The 20,050-nt window shown below is 37.2% G+C and overlaps 1 protein-coding gene across 1 annotated transcript in view; it reads left to right on the forward strand.

Moving 5' to 3' along the window:
• The window catches only part of LOC142322689 (guanylate cyclase 32E), an 857,649-nt gene that overhangs the window by 667,623 nt on the left and 169,976 nt on the right, over positions 1 to 20,050 (forward strand). The window contains exon 5 of the mRNA XM_075361768.1: positions 1,429 to 1,615. Within this exon, the coding sequence (XP_075217883.1) occupies positions 1,429 to 1,615 (187 nt within the window). The remainder of the gene's footprint in view (positions 1 to 1,428; positions 1,616 to 20,050) is intronic.

Consider the following 20,050-nt stretch of genomic DNA (forward strand, 5'->3'; position numbering starts at 1 on the left):
TATTTTTAATTCATTTCTTTAATAATGAAAAGATCTGTATAAATTTTAAACCTCGATAAACTTTCTATCATTTAAACGAGTTAAGTTACTATACAAATTTATGTGACAAATTTAGTGAAAAAATAATTTTGACTAAATCGAATTGAATAAAAAAAACTATATTACTAAATTATTAAGTTAATAATTCAAGGATAAAATTCTAATCATAAAATATATTTGAAAGAAATACAAATTCTTCCTCAGTAAAATCATATTTAACAAAAATTTGAGATTTTTTATAACTTTTATTTAGTATCACAAAATATTTTTTATGATTTTATAATAATAAAGTGATAAATGACAAACAAAGCGGAAAAGGAAAATTCTTCGGAACATGTTAATTAGTTACAAATTTTATTTTTTATTTCCCTCGGATTTTAACGGATTCACTTAAAATTAAAACCAAGTTTAAATTAAGTACAAAGAAAAGTTACTTAAGAATTATTTTTTTTGATAGGTGAATTTTTTTAAGTATATCAATTTTGTATCTTCACATTCATCTCGTATTTTATTTTACACTCTTTAATTATGAATTTCGTTTGCACATACAAAAAATTACGTTGAAAAAATAATAGTTTTTAAAAATTCAGTAAACTTTAGAGGACTTTTATGGTTAGATAGATGTAATATTCATTTTTAAACGAAAATGGTCGTAAAATATAAAATATGAGATATTTCTTTAAGGGATGTTCCATGTTATAAAAATGTACTAAGATTACTTCTGAACGTTTTTCCTAGTTATAATACTCACAACTTATAATGTTACTTAAAATATGTTTTTCATGAAATATTGATAAATATACAGTTATTTCACTGTTACCTGACTGTACATAATACATTTGAAAGTATCACTAATAAATCATTATACTGCCGACCTTGTAGCTGAGTAGATAGCGTCTCCGTATTTCGTGCGGAGGACCTGGATTCGAATCATGGTCAGGCATTTCATACAACACTAATTTTCACCGGTCTACCATAGCTGTTGATTCCCACTCTTTCATAACAAAAAATAAATCATTATAATCGTATTACGTATAAATATCCTCATTGAACTCTCGTTACAAAAGGTTCATTCAAATTTGATTGACCTCTAAATTTAATTAGTCGGTAATATATTTATGTATGTATATGGAAAAAGGAATTATAATTACTTTGGTTTCCGGTTTTATCCATTTTTTTTTTTTAATTATAATTAAACACAAAACTAAAAAAAAGGTTTTTTTTTAGTTTAATTTTTTAATTAGAGTAATTACAAAGAAATATTGTGGTAAAGATGATAAACTGAATTTAACTCAATTAAAAGGGCAAAAATGTTATGTTTTTTTGTTTTTTTAAGTATTAAACTTTATATAAAAATACAAAGTAATGTATTTTTTTTTTTTTGTACAGGTTACGTTTCTTTATCTTCGGTCAGATGATGGTGAATTTGAAAAGATTGCCGCAACTATATTAACAGTTTTTGGAGCAGCTGGCATTAAAGTTGGACCTATTCGTTGGTGGGATGAACCATATCACCATGGATTTGGTGAAAATCCGTTTTTTAATTTACTTAAAGAAACATTTAGGGATACAAGAAGTAAGTAAATTATTATTAAATATATATTATTTTAATTTACGAGTTAATTTATACAAAATAATATAATAAAATCAAAACATTTTCCGAATAACTTTTATTAATCATAAATATGAATACAATCGTAAAAAAATAATAATAATTTTTTTAAAAATCAGTTTTAATACTAGAAATCTGAAGTTGTTTAACAAATATAATATAGTTTTGTAGATAAAACACATCGCGTATCTATAACATTCTCTATAATTACTTAACCAAAATTTTATAAATCTTAGATTTCATGGGCAGAGGAAAACACTATTTTTTCACAAACTTGTACTGTAATCCTCAAAAATTCTTTCTTTAAGTTTTCACCCCACCAAAGTAATTCAATTCTATTTTGTGATGAGCTTCATAGATAAATATTTATCATACACGGACCCCAGATTGTTTTGCCATTTCTTATTTATTTATCAACAAATTCAATTTATGCTTACTTTAAAACTCGATTTAAAGTTCAATCATACAGTCAACATCAGTGTTTCATATATTTATTCAATTTAAAATAATTTCTTAAGCAAAATTTAATTATTTCTAACTTTTAAAACTTTCTAAATTTATTTTTAAATGTCTTATAGAAATTATAAGAGCTGTAGAACACCGTCATTGAGAGTAAGGAATGAAGTTTATAAAAATAAAAAAAACAATTAGATAAGAAATACGCAGGTCTAATGTTATACCGGTACTAAGTAAGGTTACTTTATTAACAATACAGTTTCCTTTATTTAAAGTCAAAATGACTATATTAACTTTATAGTATTATTTTTAATGCTTTTGCTTATAATGCTTATTCGGAATTTGTTTAAACTCTATGCTTTTGTAGCAGTTCGTAGAGAAGACTTAAATTGCGATAATTAACCGAAATGTGCTACAGCGGTGAATCCCAAACTCTGCGCCGCGGCGCCCCGGGGAACCACGGTTTCTTCACAGGGGCGCCGCGAAATATTGTAAAATCTTCATAATTAATTGAACCAAGACATTTACATTTGGCCTGAATAAACAAAAAACCAAGCGAGAGGCTAAAAATATCTAGATTTTTTGTGTGGTTTGTTTTTACTTGACTCTGTATAACAGTAAAGTCGCCGGCGCAGAATATTCTAGCGAACGCGAGCCAGCAATGCTGTGCCTTCTCGATCGGGCTGGATACGTCGAGGTTCGTAGACCCTTGGCGATTTATTTTGATTGTTGTGGAAGATCTTGCGGAAAGCATATAAGCAAGCGTTGCCGGCTCGAATTAGTCAGTCGGTTTATAATCTAAGTCTAGTGAAATTAAACTCAGCGCTTCATATAAATAAACAATGATATAAATTATTTCATGTAGTATATTTAGTGTTATATTACTCCTTGTTTGTTTTCTCTGATAAATAGTTTTGTGATGTTTAGCTCTTGTATCTTTAATGATGGACCGATCTTTGAACAGTAATAAACGTAATAGTGTAGATAAAAAAAGTATGTCTTCAACCAGTGCCACAACTGTGAAAAACGAAAATATCGTAAATATGATGACGGTTAATTAGAATTTGGTTTTACGTCAACAGAAATTAATGGTGAAAAGAGACCACAGTGTGAATTCTATATGAAAGTTTTGGCAGCGGAGTGTATGTTTCCATGTAAATTGAAGCACCATTTAGAAGCTAATCACCACAGTATGGTTGGCAAACCTCGTGATTTTTTTGCCAGGAAGTTAAAAGAACTGAAACAAGATAGAACAATACATTTTTTAAGACTGCATCGATACCAAACAACGCTTTGCTAGCGCCTTAAAGGTGGCCTACAAAATCGTGAAATGCAATAATACTCATGCCATCGCCGAAGAACTTATTCTACCGGCTGCGGTAGATATTGTGAACATCATGGTCGGTGAATCTGCTGGAAGTGCCTTTGTCCAGTAACACAATCAGTCGGAGAATACAACATATGGCCGAGGATTTCAACGATAGATTAATTGAATAAATTAAAGGAGTTGAATTTGGATTCCAGGTAGATGAGGTTACGGATAATAATAAGGATGCTCGTTTGATATGCTATGTACGGTTTGTAGAAGGTAATATTTAAGAAGACCTTCTGTTTTGTAAAAATATCATTGCAGGAGCGAAGGCTCAGGACCTGTTCGAGATTCTTGATATATTTATATCTGAAAATAATTTGAATCGGCCTAAGCGCGTCGATGTCTGTACTGATTGAGTTCGCTCCACGTCTGACTGCTATGGAGGATTAGAGGTACTTATTCGAAGCAAATCATCATATGCACTGTGGACCTGTTGCATTATTCATAGAGAAGTGCTTGCGTCAAAGCATCTGAGTCCTGCACTGGTCAGGTGTTAGAATGTGGTAAATTTTATAAAATCTTTGGATGCGGTGTGTCCAAAAATTAGCACTAAACATTCAAACAATCATAATAGGAAAATATATATAACATTTATATACGTATAATTACAGATTTCATTATAGTTAAAAATTAACATCTACTGTAATTTTTACAGCCATTGAACTCCAGCTGCGGTAGCACAATGTACATTTTATGTATCTCCCTTGTATTCTCATTGTAGACAGTACTTAATTAGATGTTTAACAATTTTGATTGGCTCACGACACCCTCAACCAGCGGTAGTTGTTAGTGTCGGAAGCCAATCACGATTTTAATAAATTGTGACTCATTAATGTTTAGAAAAGTCTTTTTTTCTTTTTTTTTTTTATGTTAATTTATTATCATACATCGCCTAATGTTTCTAATCTACGTTTATTAATACAAAAATAATGTAATAGTTTGCTATGAAATATAAGTAAAATAATTATTAGTGCTGTAGACAGAACTTAATTAGATGTTCAACAATTTTGATTGACTCACGACACCCACAACCAGCGGTTGTTGTTAGTGTCGGAAGCCAATCACGATTTTAATAAATTGTGACTCATTAATGTTTAGAAAAGTCTTTTTTTCTTTTTTTTTATATGTTAATTTATTATCATACATCGCCTAATGTTTCTAATCTACGTTTATTAAAACAAAAATAATGTAATAGTTTGCTATGAAATATAAGTAAAATAATTATTAGTGCTGTAGACAGAACTTAATTAGATGTTCAACAATTTTTATTGACTCACGACACCCACAACCAGCGGTTGTTGTTGGTGTCGGAAGCCAATCACGATTTTAATAAATTGTGACTCATTGATGTTTAGAAAAGTCTTTTTTTTATATGTTAATTTATTACCATACATCGCCTAATGTTTCTAATCTATGTTTATTAATACAAAAATAATGTAATAGTTTGCTATGAAATATAAGTAAAATAATTATTAATTAATAAGGAACGTCAACATGATTTTGAAACGTTAAAAACAACAATAAAAAAAATAGTATAAATCGGAAAATATTGGTTACCATAAAAACAATAATATATATATATTATTGTTGTTTTTTTTTCTTTTGTTTTTTTCCACGAATGTGTACGTTGCAATCTGTTCGACTAATGAACAATAAGCAACCCCCCACACGGCCCAATGTAATGAGGATGATATGTATGACATGTAGTTTTGTACAGGCTCAGGCCGACATTCCTGAGACATGTGGTTAATTGAACCTCAACCACCAAAGAACAACGGTATCCATTGTCTAGTATTAAAATCCGTATAAAAACAATTACTTTTACTAGGATTCAGACCTCAGAACCTTCTACTTCAAAAATCTGCTGTTAAACAACTGATTGGCGACTTCGTGTTAACCACTAGACCACCCCAGTGAGCTAAGACAATAACATGAAAATATTTTTGTAGAGTAATGGCAAAATACATTCATATGAGTAGACTCGGCTTAATATTTCGATCACACGTCCATTCAATTCGAACATAACTTCGCGACTGATTAATAAATTAAAAAAACTATTACAACACTGCTAAGAGACCAGCGGTGGGGAGAATGCACACCAGTAACCGGCTGAACCTTCCCAGAAGTGTGACGATTCATCGTTCCAAACAGTTAATTTGATGTAAAGATCAAACTAACTTTAAAACTTTATATTGATTGAACAAGTATACACGTGTATTAAATTCTCTAAACTTAAATGTTTTTTTAATTTAATACACATTTAACGGATTGAAATCTATTTCCATTCCTTTCTGTTCTCCATTTCCCTTCAACATATAAATTCACTAACCCCGGATGTCATAATAAATGATCTGATTTACTAACCTAAGTCAACTCTTTTTCACATTCTGCCAGGAAATTCTCTCTTCTTCTATTCTTCCTAAGACCGTATCATTTAGTATTAAAGCAACCCATCCAATTTTCAACCTCCTTCTGTAATACCATATTTCACAGTCCTCTATTTTTTTTCTTATTACCCATGTTTCACTACTGTAAAATCTACAATCCTTTCAAAAATGTTTAAAATCATCTTTCTAATCCTTAGATCTGCATTAGATAATTTTTTATTTATTTTTCTTTATTGTTTTTTTTTTATTCGTTAATTCATTTGTGCTACCATAATTTATTAAAGAAAATATAAAACATGAAACGTATTAATCTGGATTTAATAAAAATCATACTTCTTGTGCTGATTAGCGAAAAACCAATAACAATTTTGATTAAAAAACACAAACAATACTTTTATATAATCTCATCAACAATTTATCAAATGATCGATACATAAAAAATGTTACAATATAATCAACATTAAATAAGTGATTTTAATAATATCTAACGCCCTGAGGTAGATATTCCCCACGTCCGGAACACAACATCTACGTTCCACGTCCAGGGCGGCAACAGCTGTACTCAAGTACATTACATATAGCTGGCTAACGGGGTTCCGAGTGTTGTTTCTCGGATATACTTTTTTCGGTCGATTTACATCTATAGGCCGAATTACAGGACTGGACTTTACGGCCACCTGCAGATACGACATTATTGACGATTACGGAAATGGATTAATACCGCCGTTAGAGCTGGCGATGTGGCGGCCACGGTCAAAGTTATTTGCAGGTGTAACGGAGACCTTTCGTCGTCCACATGCCCCCCGCGATGGCAAGCATGTAGTTAAGGTGCCCATGTTCGGAGCATGGGAGCCCTGAAAGCTTCGGTGTGTAGGGGCCTGGAGTCAGTGCAGAGACTGCGCATCCGCTCTCTGCCAGGACATATGCCGGTTCCACCGGAGTACCGGAACGGACCTCCAGGGTTGGTAGCCCTGGAGTGGGGGTGTACCCCGGCGGCTAGCCTTACTACAGAAGGGATTATTTGTTCATGAATTTTCCTGAACAAACCAACGTGGCAGAGGGTGCACGTAAACACCCTCGTTTAGAACCAGCCGTTTCGCCTGAGGCAAAACGGAGGAAAAGTACGGAAAATAAAAAAATAGAGATTGAGGCTAGAAAAAGCTTACAAAAAGCTTTTTTTAAAAGTAGTAATGTACCGAAACCCAAATATTTGGTCATTACAAAGGAGGATGGAAATTTCTCGAGGGTGAGTCCTTTTCTCATCGCTCGAGAAATAAACAAATGTGCTGGAGGCCCTGTTAAAGAAATAAGGAAAACTTTTACGGGACTTCATGTAGAGACTGTTAATGATATACAGTCTCAGAAGATTTTAGGGCTGAAGAAAATTGGAGAGCTAGCGGTACGTGTTGATCCCCACGGCACGCTCAACACCTCAAGGGGTGTTGTGGTCTGTCGGGATCTTTTAAACTGTTCGGAGCAAGAGATTGTAGAGGAACTGGCAGCACAAGGAGTAATAGAGTGCCGTCGATTGAACATGAGAAGGAACGGTGAGGTCTTACCCTCAGCTTCTCATGTCCTCACTTTCAACCGGCCTACTTTGCCAGAAAAGATAAGAGCGGGGATTCACCGTTTGGATGTGCGGGCATTTGTCCCGCAGCCAATGAGGTGCTTCAAGTGCCAACGCTTTGGCCACACCGCTCTTAGATGCGAAAGACCGCAAATATGCGTGTGCGGTGAAGAGGTGCATGAGGGAGAGCCGTGTAAAGAGCCTCCTACATGTATTAACTGCAAAGGAGCGCATTCTTGTAGATCAAGGAATTGTCCTGTCTACAAAGATGAAGTAGCTGTGCAGGAAGTAAAAACCCTGCAAAAAGTCAGCTACTTCGAGGCAAAGAAGATAGTTAACGCCCGTAAGCCTAGAGCAACAACATCTTATGCTCAGGCTGCGGCTACTGTTCCCGCTCCTGCTCCGATTGCTGTAGATGAGGCTCAAATTATAAATAAACTTGCGCCTACTTTGGCTAACATGATTGAGAGGATCATCGAAAACAAGATGAAACCTTTTGGCAATAAAGAATTTGTTAAGCCAAAGATAGTGGTACAGCCTGCTGAAGATAAGTCAATAAAAGTAAAAGTTGCTCCTCCAGAAAAGAAAACGGACACCAAACCAGAATGTCAAGTCCGTCTCAGCGAGATTCTTGATGTCAAGAAAACAATAATACCGACAGAGACTGTTATGGAGGCTTCCAAGCCTCCTGCAACTGAAGTGCCCTCTAAGCCTCAGAGGCCACAAAAAATCACACAGGGGGGCGAGTGTCCCCCCTCCCACAGGCGGTGACCGGTGCGACCCCCGTGTTGGGGAGCGGCCAGGTTGCCGCCTCTCAATCGGCGCCTGAAACCGGCGCCGACCCATGCCCGTCGTCGTCGGCGGCTTCGGTGGTCTCCGATACGGAGACCGGAAGCCTTACAGGCGACGACCTTCTCCGCGAACACGATGCTGTTCGTAGGATGGAGAAGAAAAGGAAAAGGGATGGCCGAAAGGAAAACCCAGGCAATAATTTAATTAAAAATTAGCGAGTCGATTGTACAATGGAACATCAATGGATGTTTTTCAAACATCCATGAGCTCCAACGCTTGGTACATGACGTAGACCCGATTTGTATATGTCTGCAAGAAACGCATTTCCGCCGAAATGAAAATTTTAAATTAAAAGGATTCGATATATTTCGGCGAGATCAACCGCCAAATGTAAGAGTTAGAGGTGGAGTAGCTATATTAACATCGACTAGAGCTACCACCGAAGCGGTTGTTCTAAACACAAACCTACAAGCGGTCGCCGTTAGAATGAAGCATCCGCTCCAGGTCACTGTCTGCAGCATATACTTGCCGTATTTTGATTGGAATAAGGATGACATAGCAAGACTAATTTCCGAGCTTTCCCCACCTGTTTTACTGGTGGGTGACTTTAATGCTCATAATTCTCTTTGGGGATCAGATCGAGTAGATCCCCGTGGAAGAGAACTGGAAGGGTTCCTGATGAATTCAGAACTTGTTATTTTAAACGACGGATCAGGAACCTTTTTCAATGCCAGAGATGGATCGACGTCCTGTATAGATCTTGCACTTATAAGCGGATCGATAGCACCAAGGTACAGCTTCCATGTCATAGATGATCTGCATGGAAGCGATCATTTCCCGGTGCAAATTGTAACTGATGTTACAAGAACAATATATCCCATCCCTAAAAGATGGTTATTTGAGAAGGCAGACTGGACGAGCTTCACAGCTAGAACGATACTCCCAGAAACAACTGGAGTTATTGGAGACGATGTCGACGCCATAACAAATGCAATAATTGAATCGGCATCGAGATATATTCCCAAAACATCTGGGAAACTTACGAAAAAACCCGTTCCATGGTGGAACGATGAAATAAGTGAAGCTATAAAAAGAAAGAAAAGGGCGTATAACGCCTTTAAGAAGCGTGCTAGTATAGAAAATCTTGTTGCCTTTAAGAAATACAGAGCGTATGCAAAACGTCTTATGATAGACTCGAAAAAACGATCCTGGCAGCAATACGTGTCATCCATCGACAAAACTACTACTGCATCAGATGTTTGGAGGAAAGTGAAGGCGATTTGTGGGCGTAATGATTTTGCTCCCATAACTAGCCTTCAAGATGAAGATGAAATAAAAGACACTCCATATGAAATTGCAGAGCTGTTATCCAATCACTTCGAAAAGGCCAGCAGAACGGCCAACTACGAGGAAGGTATTCGAGCCAAAAAAGAAGAACTCGAAGGTCTACTAAATTTTAGAACTGAGTATAATTACTCATATAATGTACCATTTAAAATGGATGAACTCGCGAAAGCGTTGGAAAAAGCAGGTAACACAGCTGCTGGTCCGGATGAAATCCACTATAATATGATCAGACAGCTGAATACCACTGCAAAACGCAGATTGTTAGAACTTTATAATAAAATTTTGCGGGATGGAACGTACCCGCAGCAGTGGAAAAAAGCTCATGTTGTTCCAGTACCAAAGAAAAATAAAAATTTAACAGACCCCAAAAGCTATCGTCCTATTTCTTTGACGTGTGCTATGGGAAAAATACTGGAAAAAATGATTAATAATCGACTCGTCTGGGTTTTGGAAAAAGAAAACCTGATATCACCGTATCAAGCAGGTTTTCGGCAATACCATTCTACCACTGATCAAATGATCAGCTTAGAGGACATTATATCAGCTTTATTAAAAGGAAACATTGTGTCGGAGTCTTCTTTGATCTTCAGAAGGCTTTCGATATGACCTGGCGTCATGGTATAATGCTCCAGATACATGAATGGGGCATTCGTGGCAATCTGCCTATACTGCTCAGCAACTACATGAATGACCGTACCTTCCAAGTACGCGTCAAAAATGAATATTCATGTGAAAGAATCTTGGAAAATGGCATACCGCAGGGTTCGCCGTTGAGCGGTACCTTGTTTACCATTGCCATTAATAAATTGATACTAGCCATTCCAGTAGAAATCAGCAAAAGCGTCTATGTTGATGATCTGGCAATTGTGTATGCCAGCAACAAGACTGCTATGGTTAGGTACAAATTGCAACGAGCGATCAATGCTCTAAATGAAGTTGCAAGGAATAACGGATTCCAATTCTCACCAGAGAAAACGTGCTGTGTACACTTTTGTAGGAAGAGAATTCCTCATCAAAGTCCTGCGTTGACAATTGACGATAATCCAATACAATATAAAGATAGCGTAAGATATTTAGGACTAGTATTGGATAAATCCCTTACATGGGGATTACATATACAGGACTTGAGTGATAGATGCAAAAGAGCCCTAAACATTATAAAATGTTTATCGAATTTAAATTGGAGCTCAGACAAAGAGACATTATTGAGATTGTATAAAGCATTGGTTCAATCTAAACTAGACTACGGATGCATCGTATATTCATCCGCTAGAAAGTCGCACTTAAGAAAGTTAGACGTAGTTCATAATAGCGGAATAAGATATGCAACAGGCGCTTTCCGCACAAGTCCGGCGGCTAGTCTAATGTCTGAAGCCGGAATAATGCCACTACATTATAGAAGAGAGATCCTTTTGTTAAGATATGCAGCAAATGTATGGGCTTTCCCTGCTCATATAAACAATAAATTGTTTACGAATCATCCTATGGCTGCAGTATATGAACATCGTGCTACCTATTCCAGACCAACCGGAATTAGGTACCACGAATTAAGAAGAAAATATGAAATTGCTGTACCAGAGACACTAGCAATTTCTACTAGAGAAATACCGCCATGGCTCTTACCAGCGGTAAATACAAGTTTGGATCTCTCTCAAGGAGAAATAAAAAAGAAACCAGCAGTGATCATCCAGCAGGAATTTTTAGCAACCGTCAGTAGTTACGAAGAACATATTAGAATTTATACTGACGGTTCTAAAACAGAACATGGTGTTGGATGCTCGATATATGTAAATGAAGAAGCCCACTCTTGGAGACTGCCAGATGTGGCCAGTGTCTACACGGCAGAACTCACTGCAATTCAGCAAGCTCTTCGCTACACTGAACACTATTGCGAAGAGAGAGTGCTAATATGTTCCGATTCATTAAGTGCACTCGTCGCAATTCGGAACAAGAACATTAAGGATGTCCTAATTGCAAACATCCTGTCCATTTTATACGTACTAAAACAACGAGGACAGCGATGCGTATTTGTATGGACTCCAGGGCATGCTGGTATTACAGGTAATGAAATCGCAGACGAAGCTGCCAGAAAGGCAACAGTCTGCGATGATTTGGATGCATTTCCTGTAAGAGTGGCAGATGTTAAAAACCGTCTAACAAACATAGTAAGAAACAAGTGGAACGCTGAATGGAGGAGTTTAAATACAAAATTAAACTCAGTTAAAACTTCTCCTTATAAATGGAAAAGCGACTTTAAGTTGACTCGCCGTGAACAAGTAGCGGTAACCAGACTTAGAATCGGTCACACGCGATTAACAAATTTATATTTGTTAACCGGCGAAGTGAGACCAATGTGCGGTGTTTGTAATAAAACACTGACAATCAAGCATCTAATAGAAGAGTGTACCATATATGAGAACCTCAGAAAGAGGTTCTGTTTTACAAATAATATTAGTGCTGATCTGGATAATGGAAATGAAGAAAATATAGTTGCATTTTTACACGCCAGTGGACTTCTTAAAAGTCTATAAAATGGAAGTTTAAAGCTGTGGTAAAAGATACTCTAAGCGGTAGTTTTATATATACATATAGAAGAAAGAAGAAATATATGGTATTGATAAGATTAATTATAATTTTAAGTTCATGGTCTTTTGAGAACCTATCTCAAATTTTAATATTGGGGCCCTTTACACCCCGTAAGTGTTTGTGATTGTCCTTGTCTTTCATGTTTTAATGTTTATTGTGAAGTTTGTGTTTTTAAATAAAATGTAAGGGCCCTTTACACCCTTACATATGACGATCCTGATGGAGATAATAATTTCTTTTAAAGAATGTGACGAGGGCTAATGACCTTAGCCGTCGATGCCCGTAAAAATTATCTAAATATCTAACCCATATTAATCCATTAGGTGAAACAGAATTGATTGTTGTATTATTGTAATATGGATATGTAAACTTTTATGTATTCATGTTATACTAGCCGGCCCGTTTAGCCAGAACTTGGACCCTCGGGGCCCAGGTCTGTCCAGGCAAATCCCGGAGCCAACTCAGAGGCTGCTCGGGGTCTCCCCCAGGGCCAAAGAGCTCGCTTCGCTTGTCATTCCCGTCTACCCAGAGGGCTCCGTCCCACTGTTTGTTATCCTCATGGTTTTGAGAATAATACTGATAAATAACAATTAAGATTCAGGCTTTAAAGAAGCCTTAAAAAGAAACTAAATTACAAAAGGCAATAACTATGGCAACTAAAGTACATACACCTTTGACGACGAAAAATTCTAAATTATTTCTTTGCCATGGTAATATAAATATAATAATGTAATAAAAGGATTAATAGCTTTTCTATTAAAAGAAAAATATCATCTCCAATTTTGATAGTGTCACAGCTCTTAATTATTTTATATGTAAATTTCTCTATCGCTTCTTCTTTCTAAAAATTGAAGAGCAGCAGAAAAAGATCACAGCAACATTAATTTTACGTAATTCTTAAATCCATTTTATTTTTAAAAAATTATGCATATAATCATTCCAAAAAAAAAAGGTTTTTATAACTTTTTATACAAAATTAAACAAAATAAATTTACGAAAATATAATAATTACATCAATATTCAAAAAAGAAGAAAAATTTATTTTCTATTTCTTGAAAAAGTAAAATATAATTCTCATGAAATAAAACTAAACTAAAATGTTATCGTAATTATAAATTTCACTTTCGGAAAACATTAGGTTAGTTTCTTTTACTGTCTGTAGCAAAGTTATAGCTTTAGAAGGGAAGTATTGTAATCGATCCAATTTGGGTATATCCGGTTTTCACCGGGTCTTTACGTTTTGACATCTATGGAACCCGAAAAACACAAAAACCGGATGGAAATTTTCCGGATGTTCGTATGTACGTGTGTGTTCCGCGTCGCACCCTAAATCACCTTATATCTCCAACTACTCGACCGATTTTGACCAAACTTGGTCAGATTACTTCTATATATGGAGCATTGATGACAATTAATTTTCAGTTTAAAAGATCAAGGGGGTGAGGCTGTAGAGCAAGGTTACCTTCAGTACCTCGAAATTCCGCATAATTAAGGTCTTATTTTTCTTAGACACATCTATTAACAATTAAAAAACAATATTTCCAAAATAATGTTTTGCAAAATCGCACCCGCTCCTAAAAATGCTTTAAATAAACTAGTGGTTAAGTGAATATACTGTATCATTAGTACCCCCTGTTATCAAAAGTAGCGCTAGTGTAGCACTGACGTACAGCTGCTGTAGTCGTCCGCTATGTTGTGACGTCACAGGTGAGCGGTAGAATTAAATAAATGAATAATATTTAAAGTGTAAAAAACAATTAAAGTGGCCACTAGTACCGCCACGCCCGCGCGAATGAAATGCGGTATGCGCGCGTGCTTTAGTTAGAATCACTGAATTTAATAAACAGAAAATATTATATTTAATTAAAATGATAAATATTTTAAATTAAGTTCTGTTTGTAAGCCGTGCATCAGAAAAAAGTCACGCGACGGGAAAGTCCTACAAATGTGTTGTCAGTTTTTTTTTTTTTTTTAACTACGTATTTTCCAAATCATAGTTTCCTATGAGAATCAAAATTTTCCTACCTCATTAGGCAATTTTTTACTTTTAAATACCTTGAAATGAAATGTATAAAAACGACAAATTAAAGTTTTACTCCAAAATTGTTGTGTAAACCTTACACCACATTTTTTTGTTTTGAGGATAGAATTTAAAGTGTTTATAAATCTTATGATACTCGTACAGTCGAAGTGAAAAATACGCGTTTTTATCTCAAAAATTTGTACGCCCAAAACTTATAAAATAAACCGTTTATGCATCTAAGCTCCACAATTTTTATTTCACTATAAGATCCAATATAGAGATATAAAATACATCAATCCGGATATCACACTCCTAAAAAAACAATAATTTTATATAAAATTATTGTATATTATTATAAAATATATTATTATATATTTTTTTTAAATATATATATTTATTTTCTAATATAAATTTAAAACGCATTGACCGAATATCTACATAAATAGAAATTTAAAAATAATTTAATTACTTAATCTTTTAGTTGTATCTTTTTCCTCTGGTTAGGGGAGTAATCCCACGGATAATCTCGGGCTCGCTAACAGGTTCGGCAGACGTTACAGCGTATGAAGCCTGCGCCCTACTGACTAAACCTCCACCTAACCAGCCCACCTCCAGAAGCCGGAAACCGCATTTAAGCGTTAGTCAGCCCCAAGAGGTGCCTTCGAGCTCAATGTGTTGAGAGTTCCTGTGCATCGTCACTGTCGCCCATCCATGCAAGCAAGAACGAGCGCATCTGCCGATTCTTTGCAGGCTGCCCTGAAGTGCCCTTCTGCCCCGCAGTTATAGCACCTTTTGGGCCTGAAAGGGTCCCTGCATTCCACAGCCTTATGCCGAGGCCCCCAGCATGTACTTTCTGTCGCAACTCCACCCTGCAGGCGTGCCATCCTATTAATACTTTTCTGTGCTGGCACAATCTCACTGCCTGTTTCTATGGAAGCACGACGGTAGCATTCTGCGTGTTTCGGTGTGCCGGTCTGACCGATGTAACCAAAACCTCCATAGCTAGTTCACCTACAAGATCATGGGAGTGCAAGCAGCTATTTGCATTAGAAAGCAGCACTCTTAGCATGATATCTGATGTTTACAGCCTCTGTCCGCAGTGCGATGGTCGAAATCATGACAGTCAACGCATATCCGAGATTCCGTGCAGGATACGGCCTTATGGCCGCCACCCCCACAATTGAAACAAAGCTTAGATCTGTCTTGGCCACAAGTCTCTCACCTGTGGCCAACACCCAACAACGATAGCATTTGTTTTGCTCACTCATAAGTTCCACCTTATTAGAGTGCCACCCAATCTTCACACGAGATTTTTCAGCAAGCCTCGACGATTTTTCAGACAGTGGCTCTCAACGTGTTGCCGTAAACTGGTATTAGAGGGGAGACTCACATGAAGATTGTCTCACCCACCTCCTTCCGAACAGTCTCATCCACCTCCTCCTGAGTTGTGTTAAGGTCCTAATCTTTGACGCAAATAGACGCAATCTGAAGTTCCCACTTCGGTCTGTAATTGGGGCTCCTTGAAGAGTTTCTTCCAATCTCTTCTTCACATCCTCGTGTTTCGAGTCAACATCTCGAACTCTAATTTCCAAGCACTCGGAAAGACCCTTGCGAACCGATATGATGTCCTCAGCCTTATCATCGCCGATCCCTCCTTTGACCTGTCTGAGGAAGTCTGCGTAGATGGTGCCATCTCGACGGACAGTAACAACAGCCGTTTTAGGACCTCTGGGCACATCCACGTTGGACGTAGAAACCTCAACTATGTGTATCAATAGAGCAGTCGGTTGCGCCGTCTCCCTCCTGGACCAGTATTCCAAGACTTTCAGAAAATGTTCTCTAGCCATTTTGTTAGGCGCAAAAAACACCAGCTTACCACCCTTCGCCCGCTGGATCTTTGAGAGGGCCGCAAACATGTGCCTAATTAAATCCACATCCTCATCCTAAACCATAAGGACATATACCTTCGAGGTATCTGAGTCCGCATCCTCGTCATAAAAGATGTCAGTGCTCTGACAATCTCTGAGCACAGTGACGCTGGGAATGGCAGCCTTGGAGTTCAGTCTCAGACACAACCCAGGCGCACGACTATAAACCATTGAAGCATAGGTGCTCCTATTAGCCAGTGACCCGTTGAGGAGAAAAACATGACATCCTTCCACATCCTTTTCGGGTAGGCCTTTCCTGACGTCCACCTTGGAGTTCAAGTTCTTATTCCATCGAGAGCCGGCCACCTCAGCAAGATCATCAATGTCACCAGACTCAAGAACTCGTTCAATAGCGTCAAGGGTAATCTTGGACGTCTGAGTCCCCTTATTACACCCGTCGCTAATGCTATTTTTCAGTTCCAAACTGAGGCCAACAAAGTCCTGCGTCAAATGCCGCACATTCCTGATGAATCTACATAAATTCTTGCCTGAAAAATGATCGTCTGTGAATGACGAAAGATCATCATCAATCGTGTCTAGCAAATCCACACTATCTTTCTCAAGCTGCATCCTGCCGTCAGCTGTAGTGCCAGTCGTGCCTTTCCGTTTTTTAATCGGAGGACTACTCATTTTAACCGGTGTGATAGGCTGCCCCACCCGCTGTGCATCACAGCATGACTCCCGATCATTAGCGCGAGATTCATCTATAGCTCATTTACACGTGGCAGCCAATAGCTCCATTTTCTTCTCAAAGTCAATACAGGAAGGGTTCATAGGTTCAACCATGCCTGAATCCCGAGTGGGACGCTTCTGACATTCCTGAGAGTCCAACCCCGCAGTCTCAAGCATGCCCTCATCATTGGTCGCGGGATTTCTGTCCAAACCCCCAACCATAACCTTTCTTCCGAGAGCACTCCTCGTTCTAGGTTTTCGAGACATGGAATGGAATGGAATGCAAAGTTGGCGGGAGTTTATTTCTCCCTACTTATCGCAGAACCTGGACAGAGTCCCTTGCTGCTGGGTGATTCTAATCGGGCGTGTTTTTAAAAGGTTTATTTTAAATGGCGGGTCTAATTTTTCAAGTTTTGTTTTGTTTATTTGGTATTTTAAGGACGGATTTAATTGCAATCCAATCCGTTGTTAAACCAGCGTTATCGAACCCATTTTATGGGCCGACCGGGAAAGGCTAGGCTTATGAAGCCTGTCCTCCCGACGTAATTCCCCTTCAGACCGTCCACTGAAGTCCTTTCGGTGCTAACGCTTCATAGGCCAGCAGGAATACGCAACAACGGGGCACTAACTATCAGGAGGGAGCAATGCGACCCCTACTCCGGAGGAGTCGCAATTGCTGGTTTATTCTAATCAACCTGCAAGCCTTAAAGGAGAGGTGTGTAGAAGTTCCCCATCCACCTCTGTTATGGCTGCCTTCCAGGACGCATCTCTGCTGGGCTCTGTTCCGGACTGCAGTCCGTGATGTTGGGGCGAGTAGAGGGTCCTCCTTCTTCTTCATCTTCTTCTTCCGATGACCTCTTCATTCTTCTTCGGCCTGCACTTTCCGAGAATTGGTAGTAACCTAAGTTACATACTGTTAACCTTAAAATTACCGAGGCCCCGAAGGGCTGAACGGGGGAAAATCCAGGTTTCTTCCTTCTTCCGTGCTGTCAGTGTCTGCTGGGCAGGTGACTGCTGGGCTTGTGACTACTGGGCTGATGGCTGCTGGGCTCGTTGCCTCTTTCTTCTTTCTTGAAGGGAAAGGTAATAGGGAACTTACAAAATGGTGAAACCTATTCGCGATCGTGGTTTTGGGGCGGCGATTTTTCTTATAAGAAGTAAACAGAAATTATTTACTGCACATAATTATTAATCTCCGGACACACGTGTGTCCGGGAAGGGGTTGGGGGGACCGCGTGGCCGCAATGAAGAAACGATTTGTTTATTGTGGTGGCTGTTGGTATCTGCAACAAAAGAAACAGAACACACACACACGAAAAAAAAAATTTGAACTTTTACTCCAGTTTAGGGTGACAGGATGAAAGGAAGGAAGGCCGCTTTCCAAGACGGCACGACGAGTCGTTCCACATCCATGTCTCTCCCGCTTCCGAAACAGAACACACGCGGAGAAAGAAAAAAAAAATTTTCGAGATTTCTTGATTACTGTATCGTTATTCGAATCAGACATATTAACAAAATATTATGCCAAACGCACTGAAAAAATCAAACATAATAAATATATAAAAAATAAAAAAATTACATAAATAAACAGAAAATGTAAACAAATAAATGAACAGCTGAAATTTTTATTAAACGTATCTTAGCAACCGCATGCTAGAGTTTGAAATAAATAATTTTAAGGTTTATAATTAATGAAAGCAGCAAAAAATAAATAATTACACAAACACAACCGGCCTCCACAAACATAATCTCAATTGTATCTTATCTATGCAAACACAACTTCTTTATAATTTTTCTTTCAACTCTGTTTTTTCTTTTCCTCAATTTTAGTGGATCTCTTGCACAGATTTAATTTGCTTTAAAAAATATCCTGAAGGGAACCGCCTACTCCCTGATCAGAGACTGCCATTTTAATAAAAATGGTTATGTCTTTTCAATAATGCCATTCAATTAACGTGCATTATTAAAATGGCATAACCTTAAAATGATTGATTTATATAATACACGAACATAAAACAGGAACAACAGATATGTGAACCGCCTACTCCCTGATCAGAAACTGCCATTTTAATAATAATGGTTATACCATTTTAACAAAGCCATTTTTACGTGCATTATTAAAATGGAATAACCTTAAAATGATTGATTTAATATAATATGCGAACATAAAACAGGAACAACAAATATCTTCAAGATATTAATATATCTTCATAAATTTTTAATCAACTTACAGCACATGAATACATGAACATACTAATTGAATTAACTTCCATGAATTGGAACTCTGTAACAATATGTAATAAAATGCTATGTATTTACTCCTACTGCAGTACGACAGATTTGATAACTGTTTTTAATGTATTTGTATAGTATGTACTTGAATTGATTCTATCACAATTTAATTGGATTATCTACAATTGCTCAAAATCCATTCAGAAATATATTATTCTATTAATTATAACCGAGTTAAAATTTCATTAAAATCGTTGGAATGGTTTTTAAAAAATTCAGTTTTGAACAATTTTCTTTCAACATACTGAAAATAGCGATGGAAACGATTATGGAAAACTCTTAGCACACACACTCCGGTTAACAGAATTTTCTTTTTCTCCACCGATAAATAAAGTGGTTAGGTACATAGGTTCGGAGTGTCATCTTTTTTGTTTGCTTCCTTATAACTTTATGCAGATGAAGCGATTTCAATGCAGTTTTTGACAAACGATTGATCATTTTTAGAGGCAGATTTTAGAGGCAAACATAAAACAGGAACAACAAATATCTTCAAGATATTAATATATGTTCATAAATTTTTAATCAACTTTTATGTTCGATTTTTAATAAATCGAACATTTCAGAGATTGTTTTGTTATTTTGCTTATACAGAAACATAATAAAACATGAGTATAACAGTATATTTGTTAAATTATTCATTATTTATATTATGCTTTTTTTCTTTTTTTTTGACTCTTCCCCTGGGCCGGTCCGACTGGTTGGTATTGCGCCACCCAGGGGAGTGCCTGTTGTACTCAAATGGGCCTTCCCACCCACCGGCTGTATGTCCTGCCAAGCTATGGCAGGTCGGCCCACCGGTCAGTTCTTTTGAGTCTATTGATTGCCCATCTATATATATCGCCACGCCATGCCATGATTGCCTTGACGTGACGATTGGGTCTTTTCTTTGATCTTTCTGATCAAGAAAACCCTTGGAGTCCCCAGTAGCTCATCGAAACTGGCACACCTCAGCATGCCAGTCCTCACCACTGAGGCTA

Source organism: Lycorma delicatula, chromosome 4 (assembly GCF_047948215.1).
Source record: "Lycorma delicatula isolate Av1 chromosome 4, ASM4794821v1, whole genome shotgun sequence".
Classification (NCBI taxonomy): Eukaryota; Metazoa; Arthropoda; class Insecta; order Hemiptera; family Fulgoridae; genus Lycorma; species Lycorma delicatula.